The sequence below is a fragment of the Dendropsophus ebraccatus genome, chromosome 2 (genome assembly GCF_027789765.1).
Source record: "Dendropsophus ebraccatus isolate aDenEbr1 chromosome 2, aDenEbr1.pat, whole genome shotgun sequence".
NCBI lineage: Eukaryota > Metazoa > Chordata > Amphibia > Anura > Hylidae > Dendropsophus > Dendropsophus ebraccatus.
This window is the reverse complement of record NC_091455.1, coordinates 129,487,191-129,514,797: the sequence shown is the minus strand read 5'-3', so window position 1 is coordinate 129,514,797 and position 27,607 is coordinate 129,487,191. Positions and strand designations below refer to the sequence as shown.

At 39.5% G+C, this 27,607-nt stretch overlaps 1 protein-coding gene across 1 annotated transcript in view; it reads left to right on the top strand.

Annotated features, from left to right (window-relative positions):
• The first annotated feature begins 4,845 nt into the window (after positions 1 to 4,845).
• Positions 4,846 to 27,607, top strand: part of LOC138784172 (collagen alpha-1(VI) chain-like) — a 67,194-nt gene continuing 44,432 nt past the window's right edge. Inside the window, exons 1-11 of the mRNA XM_069959684.1 lie at positions 4,846 to 4,926; positions 7,593 to 7,708; positions 8,412 to 8,541; positions 9,268 to 9,468; positions 11,445 to 11,604; positions 17,284 to 17,397; positions 18,972 to 18,992; positions 19,123 to 19,143; positions 19,869 to 19,913; positions 22,675 to 22,728; positions 25,358 to 25,402. Of these exons, the coding sequence (XP_069815785.1) occupies positions 7,627 to 7,708; positions 8,412 to 8,541; positions 9,268 to 9,468; positions 11,445 to 11,604; positions 17,284 to 17,397; positions 18,972 to 18,992; positions 19,123 to 19,143; positions 19,869 to 19,913; positions 22,675 to 22,728; positions 25,358 to 25,402 (873 nt within the window). The 5' untranslated portion in view covers positions 4,846 to 4,926; positions 7,593 to 7,626. The remainder of the gene's footprint in view (positions 4,927 to 7,592; positions 7,709 to 8,411; positions 8,542 to 9,267; positions 9,469 to 11,444; positions 11,605 to 17,283; positions 17,398 to 18,971; positions 18,993 to 19,122; positions 19,144 to 19,868; positions 19,914 to 22,674; positions 22,729 to 25,357; positions 25,403 to 27,607) is intronic.

The window sequence follows — 27,607 nt, the reverse complement described above, 5'->3', positions numbered from 1 at the left end:
GAAGCCCCTGAATTACACATTCCCAATAGGATAACTGTAATATCACAATGACTTGTGCCAAATGTCAAACACAACTTTTCTCTTGTGCATTTAAATTCTGTATGAATGAAACGACACAGTGTTTGTATGGCATGTGTGTATGTGTTTATAGTGATACCATGTGAAATATTACATTCACAACTTACAGTACATAAACAACTTTAGAATATAGGAGTCAGAGAACTGATCATGCTGTGCAGGTAAATCATGAAGGGAGGGGGGGAGGTCTTTCTTACACCCTTAGGTGGAAATACCATTGACACTACTTTCATGTGTTACTGGGCTATTCGGCTGCAGATCACCTGGACTCACACATAGAAGGTAAGCAATGTACACCACCCCTTTCCTTATGTTGCCAACAATACTGGATATATTTATTTTTTTCTGGGAATTCCCATTTCTGTGTTACAGCTCTGTTTAAACTAGCATTTCCTTTTTTACAACAACCATAGCAGTAAAACTTGTATAGAAGGCAGAGTTGCTATTGATGCAAGATAAATAGTCCTGAATATGCATGGCATTCTCACTTTTTATACAATACTCTACATTGTGGCCGAGTATTTTCTAGACTGCTTGCTTGTTTCAGCTTTTATCTCATTTCATTTACTAGTAAAAGCAATACATTTTTCAGTTGTCCAATATAATGTAAATTTATGTTTTTTGTTAAGGTATATTGTTTAAATGGCGATTATCAAACACTATGAGAATGACCTGATGAAATTATTGGCATCACCCTATTATCTCTTATCTTGATAGGCTACATTTTAGTAAACAGGTGTATTTGCTGTCCAAGTATAAAAAATTTGACGGAAATGCAATATGAAAAAATATTGTATGTTGACCACTTAGAGCAAATAAATTAGTTTAAGGACAGAGCCCCAAATGACCTTAAGGACTGTGCCAGTTTTCAGTTTTGTGCTTTCGGTTTTTCCTCCTCACCTTCTAAGAGTTATTCTAAGAGCTCTTTTATTTTTCCATATACAGGGCCATGTGAGGGCTTGTTTTTCAGAAATAAGTATACATTGTAAGGCTTAAGGCTATGGTCACACAATGTCAAAAATAAAGAAAAGGCGGACGATTTTGATATTTAATAAAACATCCGTTTGTGACGCGATTTAACTGACTGCAGTGGCAATGCATTGAAGTCAATAGGAAGACGGACGTCCAATGCACACAGTGTATTGACTAACGGACGTTTTTGCCGCGGGCTTCAAAATTATGAACATGATCATTATTTTTGGACGTCTTTTGCAAACAGCGGACATTTTTTATTAGTAGTTCACACACAGTTTTTTTTTTGTCACTGTTCTTTCTCCGTTTTTACTATTAAATTCAATGGACTTTTCAATTAAGCCACATCCAAAGTCCAATTAGTAACTCCAAACCAGAATAATGTACCAACAGCTGTCATTGCATTAAGGGAAGGCCAGGCTGCTAAATGACGTCCGTTATTTTAAACTCAAAATAATGGACGTAATTTTAAACGGCGCTGAAAAAACGTCATGTGAACATAGCCTAATGGTGCCTTTCAATCTACCATAAAATGTATTATGGAACACCCAAAACATTATTTATGGGGTGAAATTGAGAAGAAAAAAAAACACAATTCTGCAAATTTTGGAGGGAGTTCTGTGTTTACGTAATGCACTTTACGGTAAAAGTGACATGATTTTTTTATAGGTCAGTCTGTGCGGTCCGATCGGCAATCTGCTCACTGAGCCTGCACAGGCAGGTTCAATGAGCAGATCGCCTATCACACTGATCAATGCTATGCCTATGGCATGGCAATGATCAGTGTAGTAAATGAAAGTAATGTATGTACAAGTCTCCCAAAGGGACTTAAAATGTGTAAAAAAAAAGTTAAAATCACTAACACACTACCACAAACCCCCCCCCCAATAAAAGTTGAAATCACCCCCCTTTCCCATTATATAAATGAAACATATAAAAATAAAAAAATAAACATAATATACCGTAGCGTGGGTAATTTTCCGATCTATTAAAATATAACAAGTGTCATTGCGAACGGTGAGCGGCGTAGACAAAAAGAGGGGGAAAAGTGCACGGATTACCAATTTTATGTTACATTATATATTAAAAAAAATTAATAAAAAGTTATCAAAACGTCCGATCTTCACAAATATGGTATTAATAAAAACTAGAGCTCATGGCGGAAAAAATGACATCCCATACAGCCCCGTAGGTGAAAAAATAAAACTGTTATAAGCGTCACAATAGGCCCATTTAATTTATAATTAATTGCCAAAAAAAAAGTATTTCATTAAAAAAATATATAAAACATTAGAGAATCTGTGTAACCTGCATGTGGTTGTGTTCGGACTGACCTATAGAATAATAGTATCATGTCTCTTTTACCATATAGTGCATTACGTAGACACAGGAACCCCCCAAACATTACCATATTGCATTCTTTTTATGATTTCACCTATTTATATCTTCATAAATAATATATTTGGGGTTCCATCATACATGTTATGGTAAAATGAAAGACGCCACTACAAAGTACAACTATTGCTGTAAAAAAACAAGCACCTACATGGCCCTGTAGATAGAAAACTGAAAGTGCTAGAGCTCTTAGAAGGGGAGGAGGAAAAAATGAAAGTGCAAAGATCAAAATTTGCGCGGTCCACTGGGTCATTTTGGGTCTGGTCCTCAAAGGGTTAAAGGGTTAAAATGTCATGTCCATTTACCTATAGGCTATGTTCCCGCACAGTGTTTGTGGTTAGTATCTTTAACCAAACGGCAGTATTTGAAAGTGAGTGGATGGCCGCCATCTAAAGACAAATAACGGTCGCCGTTTTAAAATAACGGTAATTATTTGTTATTAAATGATGGCCATCCACTAAATTTCAGCAGTGTGTGAACATGGCTTTCTGTGTTTTTAATCCATTCCTGTTTTTTTGCATTTTTGCTATTTCCTCCTCGGGTTTAAAAATCCATAGCACTTTCATTGTTTCAGCTAGAGACCCATATGAGGCCTTTTTTTGTAACACCAGCTGTACTTTGTATGCTGTTTTATGCTGTTCACCATGAGATCTATTTTCCTCAAGTTAGTACGATTACAATAATAAGGCAATATTTATAACTTTAATTTAACTACTTAAAAAAAATTAAAACCTTAAAAAAAAAATAAGAAATGTGTTTAAAAACTGCTGTATTCTGACTCATTACATTTTAATTTTTTATTGTCTCTGGGGCTATTTAAAGTCTAATTCTTTGCACCATGATCTGTAGTTTTAATTCAATACCACACTTATGCGTGTATGCAACTTTTTGATCACAATTTATTAAATTTTTTCTGGGATGTGATAAAAAAAATCAGCAATTTTGCACTTTGGCGGGTTTCTGCGTTTACGCTATTTAAAGTGCAAGATCAGGAATGTAAGTTTAAATGGTTTGTGTCATTCTGCATGCAGCGATACCAAATATGTTTTTTTATATTTTGCTGTTTTTGTTGTTTATATTTTTTATTTGGAAAATAAGAAATAGGGGTAATTTAAACTTTTATTATAGGATAGGATTTATTTATATTTAAAAAAAAAAAGACTTTCATTTTTTCACACTTTTGTAGCCCCTCCCTAAGTACCCATGTACTGCACAGATCCACTATTTCTACATACAATTTTTTTGCCTGCTTCAAATAAACTGAAACAATTGCCAATGACAGGCTTACTAGCCTACAGTGACATTGGATGGTTTTTCCTGCGACCTCACTGCAGGAAGCCAATTCAGCCACCGGACCACAAATAAAGCATGTGAAGGCTATTTAAATGCCTCTATCAGTTTTGACAGCAGCAGCTAAATGGTTAGATTAGCAACGGCCCTCAGTTACTGATAGCAGCCAGGTGCTGCCTAGTCAATTACCAGCACCACAACATAACTGTACATTGCGTTGCGAGTAGGGAGAGCTTTGTCCGGCAGCTGTAAGGCCAACTCACTCTCCCTCGGGGAGGTGACTGGTTCCTCTTAATATACCCAGAGAGGATGCTGTTTGTCATCAAGCAATGCTGTAAAGAGTAGCTATCTGCATTTTTTAAACTAATGCCACAGGCCCATTAGGGCTGGATGATAGGTACAAGTTAGGCTCATTTTTGTAACTGCTTTTACTTTAAGTCTGGAAAAGTGCCTTGCGCAAAAAACAGCCATTGCCAGGGAGGTACCTGCTGTTTGACTTCTCTCCCACTGCACTACACTTCACAAAATAAAGGAAATTGAACAGCCAAATTGGTGAGTGCCATGGTAACACAGCGATACCTAATTAAATACTTGGTTTATTACATTTATACCATAGAAACTTTTATTTTGTTAAACAAAAATTGTGTTTTATGTGCATCACCATATTCTGAGAACTGTGCTTATTTTTATTATTTCACTGACAGAGTTGTGTGAGGGCTTGTTTTATGTAAGATCAGTTAGCACCTTTAGTTATATTTTGCATACATGTAATGTTTTTATTATTTTATTTTTGTTTTACACAAAAAATATTCATTTACAGTGGGGGAAATGGGGAAAGTATAGTTTTATTTATTTATATTTACTTTTTTTTTTGTCCCAATAGGCAACTAGACTAAGTGATCTGCGGATGGCAGGCATAATACACTGCAGTAAAGGTCTGTGTATTATGTGTGTTATACTTGTCAGTGCCCTACCAACCAGCCTGATGGGCTTCCCTAGCCAGGAGACCTAAGGCCATTCTAAAGCCTCTGGTTCCCATGGCTACCACTGACACCCCGTGATCACATCACAACTTACATAGATAGAGAACAGGAACCCCCACTCTCAGTCTCTGTTAGATGCACTGCAGCATCTAAGGGGTTGACTGTTGGGAATAGAGCTCTACTACCAAAATGTTATTATCCTCGGAAAGTATGTGGTAAATCCAATTGAATTGAATACCTGCTTCATTGGATGTACATCATATGTCATACTTTGGGAAGGGGTTAAAAATGAGTGAAAAACTACCTCACTATTCCTTTGCGCAAGGTTTGATTAATCTCCCCCATATTGGTTGAAAAGAAGAGTGCTCTGTACAAGTCTTGATTTTTAGTCAAGTGTGCCATCTAATAATAACATTGCAAGAGGAAGAGGACAATATTATGCAGGTGCTAAAAAACCATCTGTAAAACATTTCTTGGTCTGCAGCTCACATAATAGCTAAGATAGGTCCACTTGAGTATGACTGCATGAATAAAATTTAGCTCTTCTGTCTTCAATAGAAACCATATTGACAAAGTAGTAAGGAAATAAGAGATTAACTGTCCTACTTTTTGGCTACAAAAATTGTAAAATATTGTCCATGGTGCCCCAAGGCAGTAAAATCTGGTCTATTAATTCTAGGTTTTTTTTTTTTATATCCATATTACCATAACGAAAACAGCTTGGACAATTTTTAACAAAGGTAGATGTGTGGCAATAAATAGAATTAATATTTTGGATTTACACTGCAATTTTTAAGAAATCTAGCTGTCTATGAGATTTAATGGAAATCTGTCAGCAACCAGGTCCTACCGCTGGTGATAACAGGGTGCTGTAGATTTTGGCAGTCCCCTTACGAGCATGGTGCATTTCGGTAATTTGTCCATGCAGTGGATTATGCTTTATCTTAGGTCTTCTACTGTAATGAAGAGTCAAAGAGGAATAGTGGCTTAGCATTTGTGCGTCATTCTAGCACACCTCACCACTCCTTCCTCTTCTTCATATACAGCCATAGCCATAGGCTGTATCCCAGTTTTCCAGGCGTTACTCCCGCTGTATCCACCCGCTCCACGGAGCGGGCAGAAAGCGGGAATCTGCTGCCGAGCGTTCGGGTTCATACGAACCCGAACCTCGGCAGGTTCGGACCATCCCTACTCCTAGCCTATGTAGGAGCTGTGGTCTAGGGGTAACTCACCTGTCTAGAGAAGTGCTTCTCAAACTTTTTGTTCTCGGGCCTCACCAGGCGATCTAAAGTGCCAAGGACTGTTGGCACTTCAGCAGCAAGGTATAAGACAGGTGAGTATTCCTTTTAGTTTTCTTTTTTTTAAGTCAGTCTCAGCATTGTAAAAATATTTTTCTACTCCAAACACTTTGAAGTTCTATAGCTTTGAATTTCAATAGGCTTTGAATGGGAAGCTCTATTGTTTGCTTAAATCTTCCCTGGTCATATGATCACACGGGTGAATAGGGAGAATGGCTTCTTACCAGACACAGCTTTTTACAATACTTTAAGGCTATGTTCACACTACGTTAAATACGGCCGTTGTTGCCATCGGCAACAACGGCTGTACAATGTGCGGTGTGGACATAGCCTTATCTTCTGTGGGATCCCGGCTGGAGGGTATACACACTGTATACGCTCTGGCCGGGATCTCGTACGGGGCCGCAAATAACTGACATGTCAGTTTTCTGCAGCCGCAATTTAATGAAAATCCATAGGAAACACTGTCAGTTCACACAATGAAGCGAGCTGCTCCGGACGCTTGCTTTATTGTGTGCTGTGGGAGGTTCTGATGCGGGTGTGTGCTGATGCACCCGCATCAGAACCCTGCGGTCAAAAGATGATCCGTGCAGAGACCGGCCGTTCCGTGACCCAGCCGGGGTCACGGAACGGCCGGTCTCTCAAGTTGTGTGAACATAGCCTAAAGAAGCACTCCCAGCCAAATTGTTATCCTCTAGTCCAATACTAAATGAAGTTATGTTAATAGTAATGGAAACTTTTGTAAAAGTGCCTTTATTGCAGAGGTATCTACTCCGTTACTGTCCCTGGTTGTACCATACAGCTGATCATCAAAGACTTGTAGTGCCTTGTATGCGCACAGTAAGTCACTGATTCTATTCATTCCTATGAAGGGCACAACAAGCCTCTCATAGGAATGAGAACAGTAACTGACATCCTGTGCACACGATCAGATTTGTAATTCTCTTTGCTGACCATATGGTACAACCAGAGACCAGAATGGAGAAGATATCTTTGCAATTAAGGCACTGTTACAGAATAACAGCATAATGAGGTGTGTTTACAGCATGTTTCCTTGTGCTGAGCAATGCCAGAGGCAGAGGAGTAGGAAAGTAATGGATGCAGTGGGTCCTGCAGATTTACTAATTGCAGAAAATTGTCTGCCGTGTACTGAAATCTTCTGCAACAGTTCTGATTGGGAAAATGGTGGGAGTGTTGTAGGAGAGGAGAAGGCTGGGTGGGAGGGCTATAATAGAGAGCTGGGAGAAAGCAATGAATTCTGAAATTGTAGTACTCAGCAACTACTCAACCAGGAAGTAGTGAGAGGATAGGGGTCAGGATTACATGCCCACAAAGCAAAAAGATTTTGGTGACTTTAAAAGTGGGAGAGACACGTAAGTAATGCTGGGTGCTTCTGCAACATTCTAATGTTTTTTTTACCTGACATCAGAGTACACCTTTAGGGATAAGAAGCCAAAAAGAGCAATGTGCTTCTCTCTGCCCACAGTCCTAGAATAATTATTGCAGGGAATCATTAGAAGATTTTTTTTCTTTATTTACTGTATTTATATACTCAACCTACCTGATATCTCAACAGATTTCAAGCCTAAAATGCAAAACAGGTGATAACAATGACTTCACACTTCAGCCTCCTTTCATTGTGTTTAATGTTCCTGGTGGTGACAAATTCAGACTCAAGAAATCCTCATCTTGGTAAGAAAATCCTAGATATTTCCTTTAGTCAGAATATTTTAGAGTATTTTAAAAGGTGAGGCAAATTGGAGAAGCATCCCAGACAAAACTAATTAGATAATGTCTAGAGTGGGACTTACCTTTGTAGTGTAAGAAATCCTTTAAACATCTTGAATGAGATGTGCTATTGATCTGTTCACCTATTATTTTACAAGTTTATCATACTTATAGTAAAATATAAGTTCAGACACATTTGTGCCTGTTTTTAGGTGAATATACAGGGTTTGCGGCCATTTTTCTCACGTAATGGTATTTTCTAATGAGTTCACTTTTTGTAGTATTTTTGCTTTGTTGGCAAAAATATTCACTCTATTGGGCCAGTGCGCCTTATTCATTACAGCACAAACATTTTTAAATTCCAGGACATGCACAATTTTATCAAGTCGTGTGCATTTCACCAAGCACAATGAGAAATACAAATGGCTAAAACTAGTTTAAAAAATCACAGCTATTAGATTCAACAATACATTTTTTACTTTAACTATGTTGCATTTTTGCACAACTAACAAGAACTAACTATGGCACAGATTTGTAAAACTGACAAATTTTTGTTTCAGACAAATAGCAACAATATATGTATTCTAACCAAATTGGCATATGAAACACCCACATCATGGCTAATTTTGGACTTTCCAATGTGTTTATCCATTGACTTTCTTTGCAGATTGCCCAGTTGATGTTTTCATAGTTTTAGACACATCTGAAAGTGTTGCTCTTGGGACTCCACCATATGGATCACTAGTTGAAGATGTAAAGAAATTTGCTATAGATCTAGTGAGTCAACTGAACAGCAGGTATGAATGTAAGGCAAGCACATTCTTGTTATACCAGGAGTTCTACACATTCCAGAGACATGCGAGATGCACAACCCTTTCCAAAATACATGATTTCAGGACAAACATGTACTGAAATAAAGTTTAATAACACATTCTAAAATGTCTATCGTTGTAAAGTCTATGCCTGTGCTTTCTGTTCTTTACATACTACATGTGTTAAAGGGGGGAAAAAATTCTTGAAAATCAGCTGGTTTCAGAACATTATATAGATTTTTAATTTACTTCTATTTTAAAATCTCAAGTCTTCCCATACTTATCAGCTGCATGTATGTCCTGCAGAATTTTTTTTTTTCATTCTGACGCAGTGTTCTCTGCTGACATCTCTGGCTGAGACAGGAACTGTCCATAGCAGGGGAGGTTTTCTATGTAAATTTGCTGCTGCTCTGGACAGTTGCTGTCTCGGTCAAAGATGTCAGCAAAGAGCACTGTGTCAGACTGGAAAAAAAACAACATTTCCTGCAGGACACACAGCAGATGATAAGTATGGAAAGACTTGAGATTTTTAAATAGAAGTAAATTACAAATCTATATATAACTTTCTGAAACCAGTTGATTTGAAAGAAAAATATTTTCACTGGACAACCCATTTAAGGTTGAAAAAAGAATAGCAACCAGCTTATGCTGTCTAAATCCATGTATGTGTGGAGACAATGAAATAAACAGTGTCCATATGTCTGTGTCTAGCTATCAAAGATGTGACAGGCGTCTGACATGGAACTCTGGAGCTCTCCACTATAGCGATGAGGTGAAGTTGATCAGTGAGATGGTCAGTATGGAATCTGGCATGACGGATCTAAAAACAGCTATTGAAGATATAACATACCTTGGAAAGGGCACACACACTGATTGTGCCATTGCTGCAGCTACAAGTCACCTTTTAACTGGGTGAGTGTTTAATATTTAAAAACATACATGACTGGCCTAAGGTCTAAACACACCTCCTTACAGACACATTTGAGTGTTTTTGCACCTTGCTCAACAAGAAGTTGTGGCTTTGCAAGAAAGTAATGCAACACAGCATGTTGATCTTCAACTAAATATTTATAATTATAGATAACTCGCTGTGTCAGTACATTGGCACGAATATTTAAACAGTCTCTGAGCTCCTCGCATTATAATAAATGATGAAGCTGGGAGGTCCGCAGTATACAGTCCATGCAAGGACCATATATTGCAGATGTTTGAATAGCCCCTTACTCCCTTTCATGTCGGATATGTTTGTGAGTTTGCAAGAAGAACTTATGGAAGGGAATATGACTACAAGGTTTTGTTCGGGCCCTTGGGCAACAGAGCCTCAGCAGGCCCCTCATAGGTCCACTATGTACAATCACTTGAGACACCACTAACATACACAGAGGTGCATTACTGACACACACACTTACCGAAACACACATTACTGACACACACACATACTGACACACATTACTGACTGACTGATTACTGACTGACTAACTGACATTACTAAGTAACTCACACACATTGCTGACTGACTGACACACATTACTGACTGACTGATACACATTACTGAATGAATGACTGACACAAACAGACATATAGCACTTACAGCTCAGTCTTCTCCCTCTTCTCTGTTGGGCTGCTCTCCACACTGTGAGGTTAAAGGGGTTATCCAGTACTACAAAAACATGGCCTGTTTCTTTCAGAGACAACACAACTCTTGTTTTCAGTTCAGGTGCAGTTTGCAATTAAGCTCCATTCACTTTAATGGAACTGAGCAGAAAAACCCTGCCCAAGTTGAAGACAAGAGCGGGGCCGTCTGTAGAAGAAAGTGGCCGTGTTTTTGTAGCGCTGGATAACCCCTTTAAGGACCTGCAGGTCATGTGATCAGGTCCTTCACTCTTTTCTCTCTCTGTGCAGGTCCTGCTTCTTTCTCCTGTGTCTCCTGATGTTCAGCACTCACCCTGCACTACAGTGAGGGGGCTGAACATCAAAGCTCTGGGCCTCTAGAGATGTTGTTGGTCCAAGCTCTTGCCCGGGTTAGCCCCGTGCTGACGCTGGCCCTGGCTGTAGACACAAAACAGAGATTTTCAATGAAAACTGTTGGAAAAAAAATTGCTTATTTTTAGTTTACATGCACTTTTCAGTTGGTTGAAAAGATAGGCATAGCCAATATTTGGCTTTGTATAGTAAAAATTATTCAGTATGAAACATAATGCACTACCACTGCAGGTGATATAGAAATGGATACATTATTGCATACAGAGATAGAAGAGACATTTTAAGGTTATAGTGTTTATATATTGTAGTTTTACAATGTATGCATGTAGATCCCCATATTTGTCTATACAAATATACAAGAAAACTGGTACTATCTGCAGGCTGTATATTCCTCACTTAAGCCCTATTTAAATAGTGTCCTGTGAACCTTATAAATTTTCAGCAAACATTTCAAGACTAAACCATATTTTACAATAACAAGGGAACTCTACATTACAACTACTGAGCTACTACAATGTCAGGCATACCTAAAAAGGAACGAGTTGCGACCAAGGCTCTGTTATGTATATAATCCAAGGAGTGTGGAAAGAAAAATGTGGCCTGTATTTTATCAATTTAGCAGATTTATACAGATGTCTTCTATGGATATTAGCAGCCTCTGCTAAGTTCTTGCTGAAAATGATTACAGTTAATGATGGATAACTGTTCTCCTTACACAGAGGTCTAGGCTAGTTAATGGGTACTTAGGATATGGACCACCAGAACAGATCACAGACATGCACCAGAAAGATGTTTAAATGCATTTTCAATCTTACTTCAAATTATATTTAAAAACAAACCTGTTTTTGTATGGTTTTATGTGCCTCCTTTTACTTGTTTGTGTTGTTTGTATGTTGTCTGAATAGTGGAAGCTACAGGAAAGGAAACAAGTTCATGATTGTGGTCACAGACGGATATCTCAATGACGGTTACAGGGAAAAGTGTGGTGGACTGCAGTATGTACTGAATGAAGCAAAGTCTGCATACATAAAAATATTTAATGTGATGGTGGATTCTGATCACAAGGTAATAGTTTCATATAGAACATACAAATGTGGTGGCAATGATTCAGTCCAGCCAGATTAAATGGAATGTTGCTAACCAGAACTACAGTCAGCAGTGGAACTAGAATTCATGACCACCACCCCTCCTTCCTTTAAGTAACAAAAGGGCACCGCACATTGTTGAAAATTAATTAAACTGTAGTAATGCTTATTTAAATTAACATAGCCACATGCTGCCAGCACTATAATTACATACAAGAAAAATAAAGCCAAGATCTATTTCAGTATCTAATACACACCATATTTTCAAAGGTGGACTTAAAAATGTATTAGTTTCCATCTAGGATTTAGCAAAATTAACACCCCATGCCCTATGATACTTGTTTGGCTACATTTCTATGGCTATATTCACACACTGTTAAAATGGCTGCCATGTTTTGGACGACTGTAATTTTCACTGCAAATAACAGCCATTGTTTAAAAATAATGGACATGATTGTAAAAATCTGTCAGAAAAAGTCAGACAGATAGCCAAAAAAGACATATTAGAAACATAAACCCAAAGGTGCAACACGTTTCATGCAGGATGATTTGGGGGCTGTCATAAGATTCTGGGTTATAATATCCTGAGCAGTATAGGGAGTTTGGTCACATAGTCAGGAGCCAATGGCTTCTTAAACATCTGGACCTGTAAAAGGGGTACTCCAGCGGGGAAGCACTTTTTTGCTGGGACCGGTTCCAGCGGCGGGTACTGCATTGCGGCGCTCCGGTGCCCGGTTCCCGTCCGCTTCCGGGTGTTTGACGCAGGCCCGAGACGTGACGTCTCAGGTCCGCTCAGCCACTCAGTGAAGGAGGCGGGATCTGAGTGGACTTGAAACGGATCCCGCCTCTTTCACTGAGTGGCTGAGCGGACCTGAGACGTGGGAGGTGAGTGGACGTCTTTTCCCTCGCCCACCTCCTCCCCGGTCCCAGCAAAAAAGTGCCCCCCCCCCTGCTGGACTTCCCCTTTAATAGCAGCCTGTTCTTAGAGCAGGAGTGCTCACTGAAATGTTCCTTCCACTTTAGGCTGGGTTCACACTACGTTTTTCCTATCCGTTTTTTTGGGGGGGAAACGGATGCATATGTGTGCATCCGTTTTGATCCGTTTTTTCATTGACTTTCATTATAAAAAAAAAAATCTAAATGGATCTGTTTTTTTAACAGACACAAAAATGATCAAAACAGATAATTTCTTTTTAATGTACACAAAAATGTTGTGTTTTTTTTTATAACGAAAGTCAATGGAAAAATTGATCGAAATGGATACACACAAGTTTTTTTTGTTTTTTTTTCAATATGGGATTGCAAAAATGTAGTGTGAACCCAGCCTTACAAGCATTGACTCCAAAAGATGCCTGTCAGGAACCGGACAGCAGGGACAAGACAAGACAGTGAGCCCTGACGCTGAACCCAACCCACTGACCCTGCCTACTTGCCACAATCCGCCCTAAGATGGCGGCGAGCAACTGGGCGGCGGTCCCTGCACTGGCTAGGTGGGACACAAAGACAAGACAGACAGACAAAACACAATAAAGAATAGTACACAGCAAAAGTACACAGCAAAAGTACAAAATCACAATCCTATAAGAGTAGTCAAAGTCCAGGCAATATGGTCAAGGGCAGGCGGCAAGCAAGGGAGGTCAAGGAATAAGGCAAAGGTCAGGGAATGCAAATACACAGAAGATAAAAGCAGTCAGAGACAAGTCAATAACCAGCAATGACAGCACAGACTGAGGTTAGTTATATAGGAGGCCAGGGTTCTGCTCCAGAACGTAATTGGATCACCCCCTTGATCTCCAAACAGAGACACCTGAGAAAAAAACAGAACCACTGGCAGGAAGACCTGTCAGTCACAGCAGAACCAAACACAGATTAACCATGACATGGCCAGACAGAATTCAGCAGAAGAAGTCGGGTGCGTCTCCAAACAAAGTGAGCATTGTTCACACACTGCAAAAACAAAACACAGAATGCAAGAAAATCAGCACCTTCTCGGCCACACAGCGTGACCCGAGGGGCGCATAATGCTCCGCAGAGATATCATCCTGACAATGCCACTTCAGGCAGAGATCCTGCACCACCTGCCATCAATAGACAGTGGAGGGACATTAACGGGTTAAGTAAGGTAGTCCTTATAATATGCAGGATGAAGTTTCTTTTATAAAAACAAAAAACTGATAAAATACTGGACTCTATCAGATAAAGATAATCATAACTCCATAAACTACCAGACACTGCAGCATCTGCCCAATGGCATTTTGTAGCTGAAATATTTAGTCATATTAAAAATAAGAACTTGTTTTTATAATAAAAAATGACAGAATAAAATATTGCATCGTTCTATCATTGAGTCTTGCTTCACACAGAAAATATATCATTCACATTGACTAGTAAACCACATACCTTCTACTTGCATCTCTATTGGAAAGTTTTGAAGACAAATGACACAATCATGTGACTGACACACGTATAATAACCTTGATGCACTCTTGAATTTTCTGGTAGGCAATCTTCCAAGTCCCCTGGCTAAGAATGTCATTCCTGGGCCCATTTCCATAGCCAGTTATGGTCATATTCTCTCATACTACCAAAAGTCAGACATCTACAATATTATATTATACTATTACGTGATACTACACAATACAGTGCATTGTTTTATGTTTCTTAGACTGAAATCTTTTTCGTTTATACGTTCTTGACAAATTTCCTTTTGGGGAAAATGTTCATTTGTGGTTAACTTCTGATTTAACTTTTGTGTCAAACTGCCGCTGTGTCAAATAAGGAAATTCTTTTTACAATGTCTATAAATTTTCCAATTAATACAGACTTGTTCACATGACGTTTTTCTTTCCATTTTTATTTTTTCAATGACACCCGTCATTTTGCTTTTCAAACACCCATCATTGCATTAAAGGGAACCTGTCACCCCCCGTGCCGGGGTGACAGGCTCCCGACGCCCGCTACAGCCCCCTATACTCACCTGATCCCGCCGGGTCCCGCTTCTGGATCCGGTCGGGTCACGGAGATATCAGCCGCTGCAGCCCGGCGCGCGCTGAGAGATAAGTCCAACGCTCATAGAGAATGACGGAGGGCTGGACTCTCCGTCATTCTCTATGAGCGTTGGACTCATCTCTCAGCGTGTGCGCCGGGCTGCAGCGGCTGATATCTCCGTAACCCGATCGGATCCAGAAGCGGGATCAGGTAAGTATAGGGGGCTGTAGCTGGGGGTCGGGAACCTGTCACCCCGGGACGGGGGGGGGGGGACAGGTTCCCTTTAATGGCTGTTGGTACATTCTTCTAGTTTAGGTGGACTGATTGCCCTTTGGGTGTGTCTTCAATTGAAAAGTCCATTGAATTTAATAGTAAAAATGGTAAAAAGAGGAAAAACTGTGTGTGAACAACTAAAGAATAACATCCGTTGTTTGAATAATTGTGATGATCATTATTTTGCTGTCAGTGCAAACAACATCCTTTACTTAATACACCGTGTGCATTGGGCTTCCGTCATTCCATTGACTTCAATGCATTTCATTGAGGTTACTGAAATTCTATAATAACAGAAGTAATTTTAAAAAGAAAATGCCTTTTCTCATTTTCTTTACTTAGTGTGAACATAGCCATATACTATTTACTATAACTGACAACTACGTAGGGGTGGACCACAAGTGAGGGGGTATTCTAGCATGTGTCAAGCTGTAAATCTTGCTGGAGTATTTCTTGGACCCTACACGTTTCAGACTCTTTCAGAGCTGTACATAACTATGATGTCTGATGTAAGCACTATTTGTCAAACAAGACCCCTGAAAAGAGACGGCTTTGGAAACATGTATGGTCCAAGAAACGTCATATGGAATCGGCAACTTATAAAAAGGGAAGTGAATTGTTGCACATTCGAGTGTTGTTGTTTACTATTTGCATACTGCAAAGAAGTGGGACCTGTAGTGCAATATTAATACATACAGCACAGGAAGTCCGGAGCAGAAAGTTTCTACCAAGTGCTAAGACTGCTGGGATATGTAGTGCAATTATACTGGCACTTTGGTATTCTGTTTAAAGTGTGTATATTTTATGAATTTTTGACATCTGGAAACTGTTTGTTACACAGCTTACACCAATAGCTAGTCATGTCGGCCAAATAGGTTTGTTCAGTGCACATATTTTTAGCTTTTTTACATAAAATAAAAGTGAAGTTTTAGAATATTTTCAATGTGCTATACTTCCCTATCCCTGGTCCCACACAGGCCCCACTGCAGCTCTTGTGTGGCTCCTTCCAGTTCCCTGCTTATCTCCCCAAGAGCTCAAAGCAAGACCTGCCTATTCAGCCAATCACTGTCATCAAGCGATTGGCTGAATAGGCAGGTCCTACTTTGAGCAGGACCAGCAATTGCAGGCAGATCTGGGTGTAAGCTATCGTCTCAGGAACAGACAGAAAAAATACCAGAAGGAGTGTGACAAGAGTTGTAGGGAACCTGATATAGGTAAGTGTAGCTTTTTTTTTAACCATAGCCCATCACTTTATGCATCTTTGCTTCATACTTCTCCTTAAACATGTTTTTTTTTTGTTACAATATATTTATGGCCTATCCCTAGTCATTTTTTAAATAAACAGAATACATCCATGCAATATAAAGAATACAAGTGAGCAATGTGATGCCGGACTGTCTGTCTAAAGTTCCTATTCTCATTTGCATACTATGCTGTGAATAGGTCATAAAAACGTTATTACTGGAAAACCCCTTGAAGGCAAATTGAGAATTTCATCTCAGAATGTGGTAAGGTTGAATTCTACAGGAGAAGCATTTTGGCAGACATAGGCTATGTTCACACTACGTACAAAAAAAGATTTTGCCGCAATTTCATTGACTTGCAATGCAATGCATTAAAGTCAATAGGATGACTGCTGTCCAATGCAATTAAGGGGAAAGTTATCAAACAAGAAAGTTGTATTTTTTGGCGTAAAATGGCCAGATGCGAATTAAAATATTTGCATCTGGCCATTTAACGCCACCTTCTCCAGTGGGGAGGGAGCGGGTGTGGAGGGGGTGGGACGAGGGCGTGGACTCAGGGTCCGCTTCATTTATCATTTTTCGCTACGAAAAATGATAAGGAAACCTACGCCAGGTCAGAGCTCAGAGGTTTAAAAATTTTCACATGGACGGGCTCCGTGCAATTGGGATTTATGTAGAGGCAATGCACCTTTACAAAAATCCCCTGAACTCTGGAGCTGCGGGGACATTTGTAAGCCTGATGTAAAAAACTTCATAAATGTCTCCCATAGTGTCTGAAATATATGTTTAATCTATGCCAAAATAGTGCTGATTAAAACTACAGACAATGCGCCCAAACCTCCCCAAATTTGCTAAATTGCTATTTTTAAATTTTTTATTTTTTTCTACTTTGCACTACAGTTTTTGCTAATGTGAGCAATGTCCTTACAAAGTAAAATTAGTCAAAAAAAAGCCCCTTTATGGCTCTGTAGAGAAAAAAATAAAGGATTATAGCGTTTAGAAGGAGAAGAACAAAAAAAAATGATAACCAATGATCTCCAGTGTCAATAATGAGTTCATTTAGAAATTAAATAATATACAAATTATCAGAACTATAAAACGTTAGGATTTTTCATTAAACCAAAAATGTGGATATTTTGTTAATTTCTTAATAGGGTGATCGTTTGATTGACTTTGCCACAGATTCCAGATATACTTACAGACTAAAACCCACTATTGAAAGCTCGGAAGTGCATCAGGCTTCAGTGAAACAAATTTTAAGCCAGATGGTAAGTCTTGTATGGATTCATGGGAGAGAAAGATACCATAGACAGAAAGAAAGAAAGATAGACAGAAGGATAGAAAGACAGAGATGGCCTATGTTCACACACCGTCAAATTTTAAAACAATGGCCATTATTTGTATAATAACTGCCATTAAATGGCGGCTATCAAATAAAAATGTCTGTCATTTTGACGTGTGCAAGCATAGCCATAAATAGTTGGCAGAAAACAACACCATAGCAGTTTAAAGCGACTCTGTACCCACAATCTGTCCCCCCAAACCACTTGTACCTTCGGATAGCTGCTTTTAATCCAAGATCTGTCCTGGGGTCCATTCGGCAGGGGATGCAGTTATTGTCATAAAAACAACTTTTAATCCCGCAGCGCTGTGTCTAACGCCCGGGGCTTACATTTGTATATGCATTAGGCTGGCACAACCTCTCTGTCCCTCCTCCCCACCCTCCTCATCATTAGGAATGATCCAGGAACATTTTCTGCTGTTTGAGCTTTGCGCAGGTGTATTAACGATCCAGCCCATATTCATTATACACACAGGTGGGGAATAAGAAGCAATCTGCCTGGAGCATTCCTAATGATGAGGAGGGTGGGGAGGAAGGACAGAGAGGGTGTGCCAGCCTAATGCATATACAAATGTAAGCCCCGGCCGTTAGACACAGCGCTGCTGGATTAAAAGTTGTTTTTATGACAATAACTGCATCCCCTGCCGAACGGACCCCAGGACCGATCTTGGATTAAAAGCAGCTAACTGAAGGTACAAGTGGTTTGGGGGAGTCAGATTGTGGGTATAGAGTCACTTTAAATATCCAGAAATGTGGTGGTTCACACAGCTCAAGGCCCAGACACAGGGCTAACGTTGCATAAAAAGTGGAAATAAATCACAGCATTCCAAATAATAGGGAGTACATTGTCATTTGTTGTCAAGTTTCAGTCCCCTCTCAGTATCCTTATGAGGACTTGATAAAGATCTCAAAAGGGGACTGAAATGTTGCTGTCCTGTTTTTTTGCAAATTATATAATAAATTACATTACATCCATGTATTTCATCCAGTCCTGCAGTTGTCATCGACAAACATGTGTTGACAATGGGAAGAGGAGCAGAAACAGCTAGTGGCCAATATAAAAACTTTCAATAACATATAGAAAACTTTTTTAAGTAAATTACAAATATGCTACATATTGATGCCACTGTCAAAATATGCAAAGTTGTTTTTAATGACAGTGCTGCTTTTAAAAAAAATAAAATTAAATAAGTAGTACCCACTTAACTTTTATTTCCCTATGGCTGATCTTTCCTCTAGCAGCTCCAGAATTGAGTATGCCACTACAATTTCCATCATGCATGGACACAGGCATGATGGGAATTGTAGTTTTGCAACAGCTGGAGGGCCTAAGTTTGACAATCCTGGAGTAGGCAGATACTGCAGAAACTGGTAAATGATTATTGCTATTCAGTTCGGACATTACATCCAAAGTGACTAGATGGTTGTAGTAGTCATAATGCCTTGAAATAGTACAATGCTTTGTGTTGATGTTCATTTTTATTTTATTTTTCTTTTAAGTTGGAAGATTCACAGAGCACGGTATGTTCTCTTTTACATTTTCTTACATTACATCATTATATTGCATTAGATGTTTATGATTTCGCATCTTTTATGATTGAAATTTTACAAGGAAATGACATTTATTTTCATATATTATATTTTTGTACAGTGCTGTGCCTTTGAATGTCAGGTAAGAATTAACATGTTGTTTTAGCCACCAAAGAAAATTTTGTAATCTCTTTTATCTACCTTTGTAACAGTCACATGGATTTTGGCAAGTTACACTTAGATTAATAAGTCACATAACCTTATACAACAAAGGGGGGAGTTTACTAAAATGAGTGTATCACACACTGGTCCTACAGTAAGTAAACTCCCCACTGAGGATTGTTTCAGCAGATTTTGTGTGGCTACCTCCTTTATAGCCGGGCACTTCACCCAGCTCCTGTAGATGTGTGTTACATAGAGTTCAGTTGCTCCTATATGCCCAGATATGTAGACTTATAGTCCGAGAGAGGCCATTGCTAGTGTAGGGTCCAACTCTCTGAGGTCACCTTAACACGGTGAGTTGGTACATTCAGTTTGATCAAATGGTTTGCTAAGAAACTAATTTAAAAAAACAAAAAAAAAATAAAAACTAAAGTTATATATGGCCCTTACAGTTTGCTGCAGCAATTCTTTGTTTTTGCAGATTTATAAACTGGCACGAACCTCCTAATAAACTGCCACTGCAGCAGCTGACCGAACACCATATAGTAACAGCTACACCAGATCCAGGCTGGTGAAGACAATTTGGACTAGTTTACTGTTCCACTGTGGTCACGCCCCTTTTACGCTGCTCTGTTCACATTCTGAGTTCCCCTCAAATCTGTAAAAATTTTAATTTAGTCTTATTATTCTTTAAAATATCAACAGACTCTAAGAGGACCACCTGGGCCACTCGGAATTCCTGGAGATCCAGTAAGTCTTAATCTCACTTTTAGAAATAACATTTTGCTTGTTTTAATGGTTTAAAGTTAAACTTATTATGGAAAATGTATGTATACGCAAATGTATGTATACGCAATATATGTATGTAATACACAAAAATCTTTACTGGTTTTCACAGATTTTGGCCATTTTGTCTCCCTAGAAGAAGAAAATATTCACACTTCTTAGACATACTAAAATACTATTATAAATTAAGAAAAATAATATTCAGTCCCATGATCATTTTTGGACAACAGCCTGTATGATTTCAAATTGCCACCCAGCATACCCATGGCCACTGTCTTGCATTTCTGAATGAATCAGCAATATCTAGTATAAAATGAAAATTAAAGGGGAACTCCAGCGATTTTTTTTCTTTCAAATCAACTGGCATCAGAAAGTTATACAGATTTGTAATTTAACACAAAAAGGAAAATGCTGTATACACAGCTTATGTTCTGGGTCGGGTGCACAGTCACCATATAGAAGAACCAAAAAGTAATACAACTAAAGAGAAAGACTATAGGAAGACGACTGGCATACCAACAATGTAGAAAGTATCAAAAAATATCAGTCCTTTATTAGATATTATTAGATAGTAAAAAGCTATAGCCGCCACTTACAAACCATCCTGAAACAATGTATCAATGGTCACACACCCTGTCCCTGACAATGAACAATAAGGGTACTATGCCTCCCACACAATAAAGTGGAACCAAATACCCAGATGAGAAAATACATTATATGGCCCTAATGGACACAACTGAATAATCTAACGTGGCTGGAAAAGACAATAAGTATATACCTAAATACAACAAATAGTACAAAAAAAAAAGAAAAATATTCAGTGAAAATCTAAGTGTGTCAAGTGTAAGGGGGGGGGGCAGAAATATCACCAAATCAACCGGACAGGGTGACCCAGGATGGGGTGTAGGAACCCCACGTGTGCCATACACCTACTGGACTTCCTTAGGGGTCAGGGGTCCATCCTGCTAGGTCACCCTGCCTGGTTTATTTGGTGATGATTTCTGGACACCCCCCCCCCACCCCCTTACTGCTTGACACACTTAGATTTTTACTGAATTTTTTTTTCGTACTATTTGTTATGTTTAGGTATACACTTTTTGTGTTTTTCAGTCACATTAGATTATTCAGTTGTGTCAATTAGGGCCATATATTGTATTTTCTTATTTTGGGGTATTTGTTTTTATTTTATTGTGTGGGGGGCATAGTACCCTTATTGTTCATTCATCGGCTATAGCTTTCCACTCCTGTATGAGGGTATTTTAAGTGTTTTTATGGGTTAGGGCTTGTTTTTTGTCTTTTTGATATGTGTATAATTTTTGTATATCTAATAAAGGACTGATATTTTTTGATACTTTCTACATTGTTGGTGTGCCAGTTGTCTTTCTATGGGTGCGTTTACACAGATAGATTTATCTGACAGATTTTGGAAGCCAAAGCCAGGAATGGATTTGAAAAGAGGATAGATCCCAGTCTTTCCTTTATGACCTGATCAGTTTATAGTCTGTTCCTGGTTTTGGCTTCAAAGATCTGTCAGATAAATCTGTCTGTGTAAATGCACCATATTCCTCTTTAGTTGAATTACAGATTTGTAATTTACTTCTATTTAAAAATCTGGAATCTTCAAGTACTAATCAGCTGCTGTATGTTCTGAAAGAAGTGGTGTATTATTTCCAGTCTGACACAGCGCTCTCTGCTGGCCCCTTTGTCTGGAACTGTCCAGAGCAGTGGAAGTTTTCAACACCAGTTGATTTGAAAGAAAAATTCCCTTTAATGTTTGTCACTAAAAATTTGATCCAAATCCTTTTGTGCTGATATGCAAAACCGCTTAAAATAAGAGTTAGATGTATACAGTTCATTCTACTATGTCTACTGAGTACAGGTAAAATAAGTAACACTGAAAAAAAGCAGGGGGGCACCTTCATGTACCTGTACCCTCAGATCCCTATTCTTTTCTTGCAAACCAAAGAATTTAAAAGTTATATTTACAGGCGATATTTACAGTCATGAACATTTTCATAGACATTTAAGACACGATGAGACTTTTTGCAAAATCTGCTTCAAAGTGTTGCCCTTTAAGAAAAGCAATGCACAAAGTTGGACAACTTATCCCATGTCTTTTGCATTTCTGCAAGAATTCAAATCTGCAACTTTTTGCCGACGTTTGCCCTGATGACCTGATGCGTGGGTGTGGCCTCCTCCTGCATCTGATTTATGATGATTTACACCAGGCATAAATTATGGTGAAAACAAGCACCAGCTCTAGGGCTGGTCTAGATTTCTGAGAGCCTCAGATTTGCTGAAGTTACTAGGAGGCGCATGCCTCGGGTAGGGAGTTAGCAAAGACCAGTGTACAGGCAAACCCCCAAAAAATAAATCTTTTTATCACACAGGTTATTATGATATTATGAGACATGATGTTAGAAATGTAGTATGATATTACTATATTTCAGGCGCCCCAAATTGAGGACCCAAATAGCAATTGAAAGTGAAAACGTTCCTTGGATAGCTATGTGATGCCACGTGTTGCTATACCTCTACTAAGATAAATTAACATATGAGTAGTTTTCCCATGCTGTACAAAGGGAGTATGTTTCTCAGATGTGCATTGTCTACAAAATGAAATAAATGTACAGTATAGATATTTATGTTCTGCTTTTCTGTTTCTTTGACATTTTGGATATTTTAATGTGCACCAAAATAATTCAAGCATATTTTCTTTTTACAGGGAAGTGAGGGAAGAACAGGGCCCTCCGGTAAACCAGGGGCTGTTGGGCCCAAGGTATGTTTTGTCAGGGTTTTCTGGGATCTCTGCATTGTGCTGATTTACAGTAATAAGATCTCTGAGGTTAAAACCCCACTGATTAAAGCATTAATGTCATATCTAAAGCATAGACCATAGAATTTAACAAAAAGCAATTATGCAATTTGTTTTTACATGAATATTGAAAATTAAAACAAAAATGATCTGCACTAAGCAGCAAGTCCGGAGGACCCAGTGCAACAATGCATTACCTGAACAGCTATTTATGTAAATGGTAAACATTTAAGTTAATGCTACAGTACATTTCCTCTTTAGAGGACAATTCTGGGAAAATACTGTAAGTGGCTGCCTGTGACTTCCCCAGGACCACCAGGGTAGGGAACAGCGATTAGACCTGCACCATCAACTGATAAAAAGGGGTTATTTCATCAGAAAATTACTTAAAGTGTCACTGTCATTATAACTTTTAAAATCTAAATCAACAGTAGATATGATATGAAGCAAGTTTGCAATTTACATTCAAAAAACAGAAAAAAACAGGAAACAGGAAATTTACATTCAAATTTACATTCAAATCCCAGGCTATCTGAGCGCTCACAGACAGAACGGAGTCATGTGACTGAGCTCTGTACTGGCCACAGTTCATGTGTTTAGTCTGTTTTTTTCAACCAGCACAAGTCAGACAATCTGCCTTCAGGAGACTGGACCTGGATTTCTGGTAAGTACAGCTTTGTTTTACAGCATGATAACAAAAAAATAATGAATGTAAATTGCAAACCTGCTTTATATCACATCTACTGTTGATTTAGATTTTGAAAGTCATAACGACAGGTACACTTTAAGGCTATGTTCACACTACGTAAAAGTACTTTGTACGTGTGAACAATACCTATTGTTCTATGGGATCCCGGCCGGAGCGTATACACATCATATGTGCTCCGGCCGGGATCCTGCACAGGGCTGCAAATAACTGACATGTCAGTTTTCTGCGGCCGCAATTCAATGAATTGCGGCCGTAGGAAACCCTGTCAGTTCACTGTGTGCTATGGGAGGTTCTGATGCGCGCGCGCGACGATCAACCGGCCGGTACTTAAGGGATGATCCGGGCAAAGACCGGCCGTTTGTCACGGCCGCAGCGGCGTCCCGCGTTCCGGGCCGCCGCCGCGACCGCCTCCTGCCCCATGCAGCAGCCGGTGTCCATAGTCAGGGACCCGGCGCTGCTATTACTTCGGCCCCGGGGGGCGCCTCACCTCTCCACGCTCCTGTCTCTCGCTGTGCCGGCCGGCGTGCGCGTACCCGCCTCCTAGGGCGCGCACGCGCCGGCTGTCTCAGATTTAAAGGGGCAGTGCGCTCCTAATTGGTAGTTGCACCCAATCACTCCCCTATAAATCCCAGCATGCCCTGTCCCCTGTGTTGGAGCCTCTACTTGCTTCCCATAGCGTTTGGCCCAGCTCCCTGTTGTTCCTGATTCCCGTCCGCTACCTGGTTCCTAGTCCCTGTTCCTGATTCCTATCCGCCACCTTGTCCCTAGTCCTTGTTCCTGGTTCCTGTTCCCCTGCATCACCTTTGCTCCTGTGTATTGCCTGTCACCTGCGGTTACGTCCACTGACCTCTGCAGCACCATCTCCTGCCTACTGCTCCTGCCACGCCTCGCCTGCCGTCACCAGCAACCAAGCCAGGGGTAGCGACCTGGGGGTCGCCTGCCGCAGCAAGTCCATCCCGCCTTGCGGCGGGCTCTGGTGAAAACCAGCGGCCCCTTAGACTCCGCTCCCTGGGGAGGTTAGTGCCATCGCTGGTGACGGTCCAGTGGATCCACTACTCCAGGCGTTACACCGTTACGTGACCCGGCCGGGTCACGGAACGGCCGGTATCTATACATTGTGTGAATATAGCCTTAGGTCAGAAGGACCTAGTGTATACCTAAACATCATTTTCTTTTACTATAGATAATACATAGCTATATTCCTGATAAATCTTTAATGTGCAGTAAAGTTATACAACATAGCTTTTAATACAATGGCTGATAATTAAATACTGCAAAATTATCATTCACTCAGGCTTACAGAGCATTAAAGGGGTACTCAAAAATGTTTTTCAAATTAGCTGTTTTCAGAAAGTTATAAAGATTTGTTATTTTTTTCTATTTAAAAATCTGAAATGTTCCCGTACTTATCAGCTGCTGTATGTACTGATGGAAGTGGAGCTTTCTTTTCCGTCTGATATGGTGCTCTCTTCCGCCACCTCTGTCAGTGACTATTTGAAGCAGAAGTAAATCCCCATAGAATACCTTTTTTTTTTTTTTACTTTGGATGATGAGGTATCAGCAGAGAGCACTGTCTCACACTGAAAAGAAAACACAATTTTCTGCAGGGCATACAGCAGATTATAAGTACTGTAAGACTTGAAATTTTCAAATAGAAGTAAATTCAAAATCTATATAACTTTTTGACACCATTTCATTTGAAAGGAAACATTTTTTGCCAGAGTACCCTTTTTAAAAAGACTGGAAGCTTTATCAAATGTGTGCAAAAAAAAAAATTAGAAAAAAGGGTCATTTTTCCTAGTGCTAATTTTGTTTTCTGAGGATTTTTTTAGGGGGTGGGGGTTACTTTTTACACTATTTGTATACTGTTGTGTTCTTTTGCAGGGGTCATCTGGTGACCCTGGACCACCCGGGCATGCAGGAGTAAAGGTAATTTAGGAAAGTTCTATATTTTAGAGCAATTATCTTTTGCTATTCAACAACCAAGGCATTAAAAGGGACCCACAGCAAAAATGCTATTTCTTTAACTCAGTAACTGTCTCCTTGATGCATAATGTTGTCTAGTTATCTTTTTTTTTTTAACAGTAAGCCAGTTATCTACTTCATTGTATTCCTATCCTGGATCCCATGATATTCCCTGGAACATGTGAACATGTGAGCATGTAATGTGAGAACTTTCTCCATTCATTCCAATAGGATCATGGATTTATTTCTAATTGAAGTAAATAGAGAAAATGGCTCTGCATCACCCATAACCCACTGTATGTTTCAGTGAGTCTGTTTGCCAATCGCATGGTCCAGGACAGGGCTGTAATGGAGCTGACAACTGGCTCATAAAGGCACTGGTATAAAAGAACACTATGTACAGAACACTATGCAATATGGAGGTGGTTGTCAGGCCACATAATAACATTTTTTGCTAGAAATGTTTTTTTGTTGTTTTTAGAAAGAATGCTTTGCCAAGATCAGATTAGGCAGATACAGCATACATAGTTTCTATTACACAGGTAAAAAACATACAGGACATTTCCTTGTACTTACATCCTGCAAAGGTCTTTAGGCCTCCCCTTCACCTTGCTGAGACAATGCCTTTCTATAACTATTTCCTATATGGCCTCTCCTTTAAATGCACCTCAGCTGGGTCTCTAACTTATGGCCAAGGGCATGAAGTGCAGCAGCATTTCTCAATATCACTATTCACGGCTAAATGTACTAGTTTAGTCATATAAACTGGATAGATATGGCAGTTTTTTGAAGGCAGAAAAAGATCTCTAATGGCACTAATAAAATGTATTTTTTTCAGTAAAACCTTAAAAATAACAGTACTAAAAAAAATCCATGAACATGCTTTTTAATATTACACAATGTATTTCCTTTTGCATTTCCCAAATAATAATATCTATATTAAAAACTAACCGTTGCCTAAAAACTTTCACTCATTTTGAAATAAAGAAAATTAAAAAAGTGATTCAATAAAGATTGGTTCTAAATATGAAAATATGGGGACTTGAATTGGAGATTCAAAAGTAAATAAATAAATAGCTAAAGATGACCCCAAACAACTGGCACTTTTTGTAAGACATGCAAGTTTTGCAGCTTCCTCAATAAAACACACTCAGTAATTGTAATTCATTAACCCAAACCAATTTACTTTGAAGATGTGACCATATTACATGTTATGGGGGGAGAGTTATCAAGTATGCACCCTGTCGTGCGTTAGGGTGAAGCGCAGATTCTTGCCTTGTCCCTAGAGTACACCAGACCAGCCGTGTCTCCCGCTCACCTGATGGGCGGGTGGGCGGGGGGGGGGGGGCGCAGCATTTATTATGATTTACAGGGGGCACATTTTCAATTTCTTTAAAAAAATAAAAAATACTACAGGCTACTGTACCATAGCTCACAACTTTTGCTGAGAGCAAAGAGGGACATGTGTGCCGTGGCCCCCGTAGCCACGCCCCCATAGTCATGCCCCAGAGTAGCTCCATAAATATAGTAATTTATACAGTAGTTAGGTCCCCCCAGTGGTTAATTTGTAGCCAATACCCCTGTGTAGGTAGTCTCCCTTTTAGACAGGCATCCCTCAGTAGATAATCCTCTCCCCCATACATAATACTCTTTAATGTAGCACAGTGCTTCTCAAACTTTTTGTTCTCGGGCCTTACCCAGTGTACCGTATAGTCACTGGGGCCTCAAAAAACAAACACATACTACTAAGAAGCACCAGATACCTCCATGTAATGCACATAATATCACAGAGCAGAACAGAATCAGCGCCGAAAAGAAATACCAGGGCCAATAGTAACTCTATAGAAGGGACTTTATACAGACCAGTATTACCTCCATACAGTTACAACAGTCTGGGGGTAAATGCAGTGCAGTAACATCCAGTGACTCACAGCTGGATGTCTTCTCTGCTTACAGTCTTCCTCTTTCCTTTTCTTCTCCATCCGGCCCAGACCTTCATGATGATTTCTTCCAACCATGACTTTTCTACACAGGATCTGTGAGACAAACATTTTAGGTTCTGCTCTTTTCCAACAACATCCTCACCTTTTCCCCACTTATAGTGGCCTAAATACTAATCAAGCCATTCTTATTATGTAGGTGCCCCCAGTAGGTAGATACAGTAAGTGC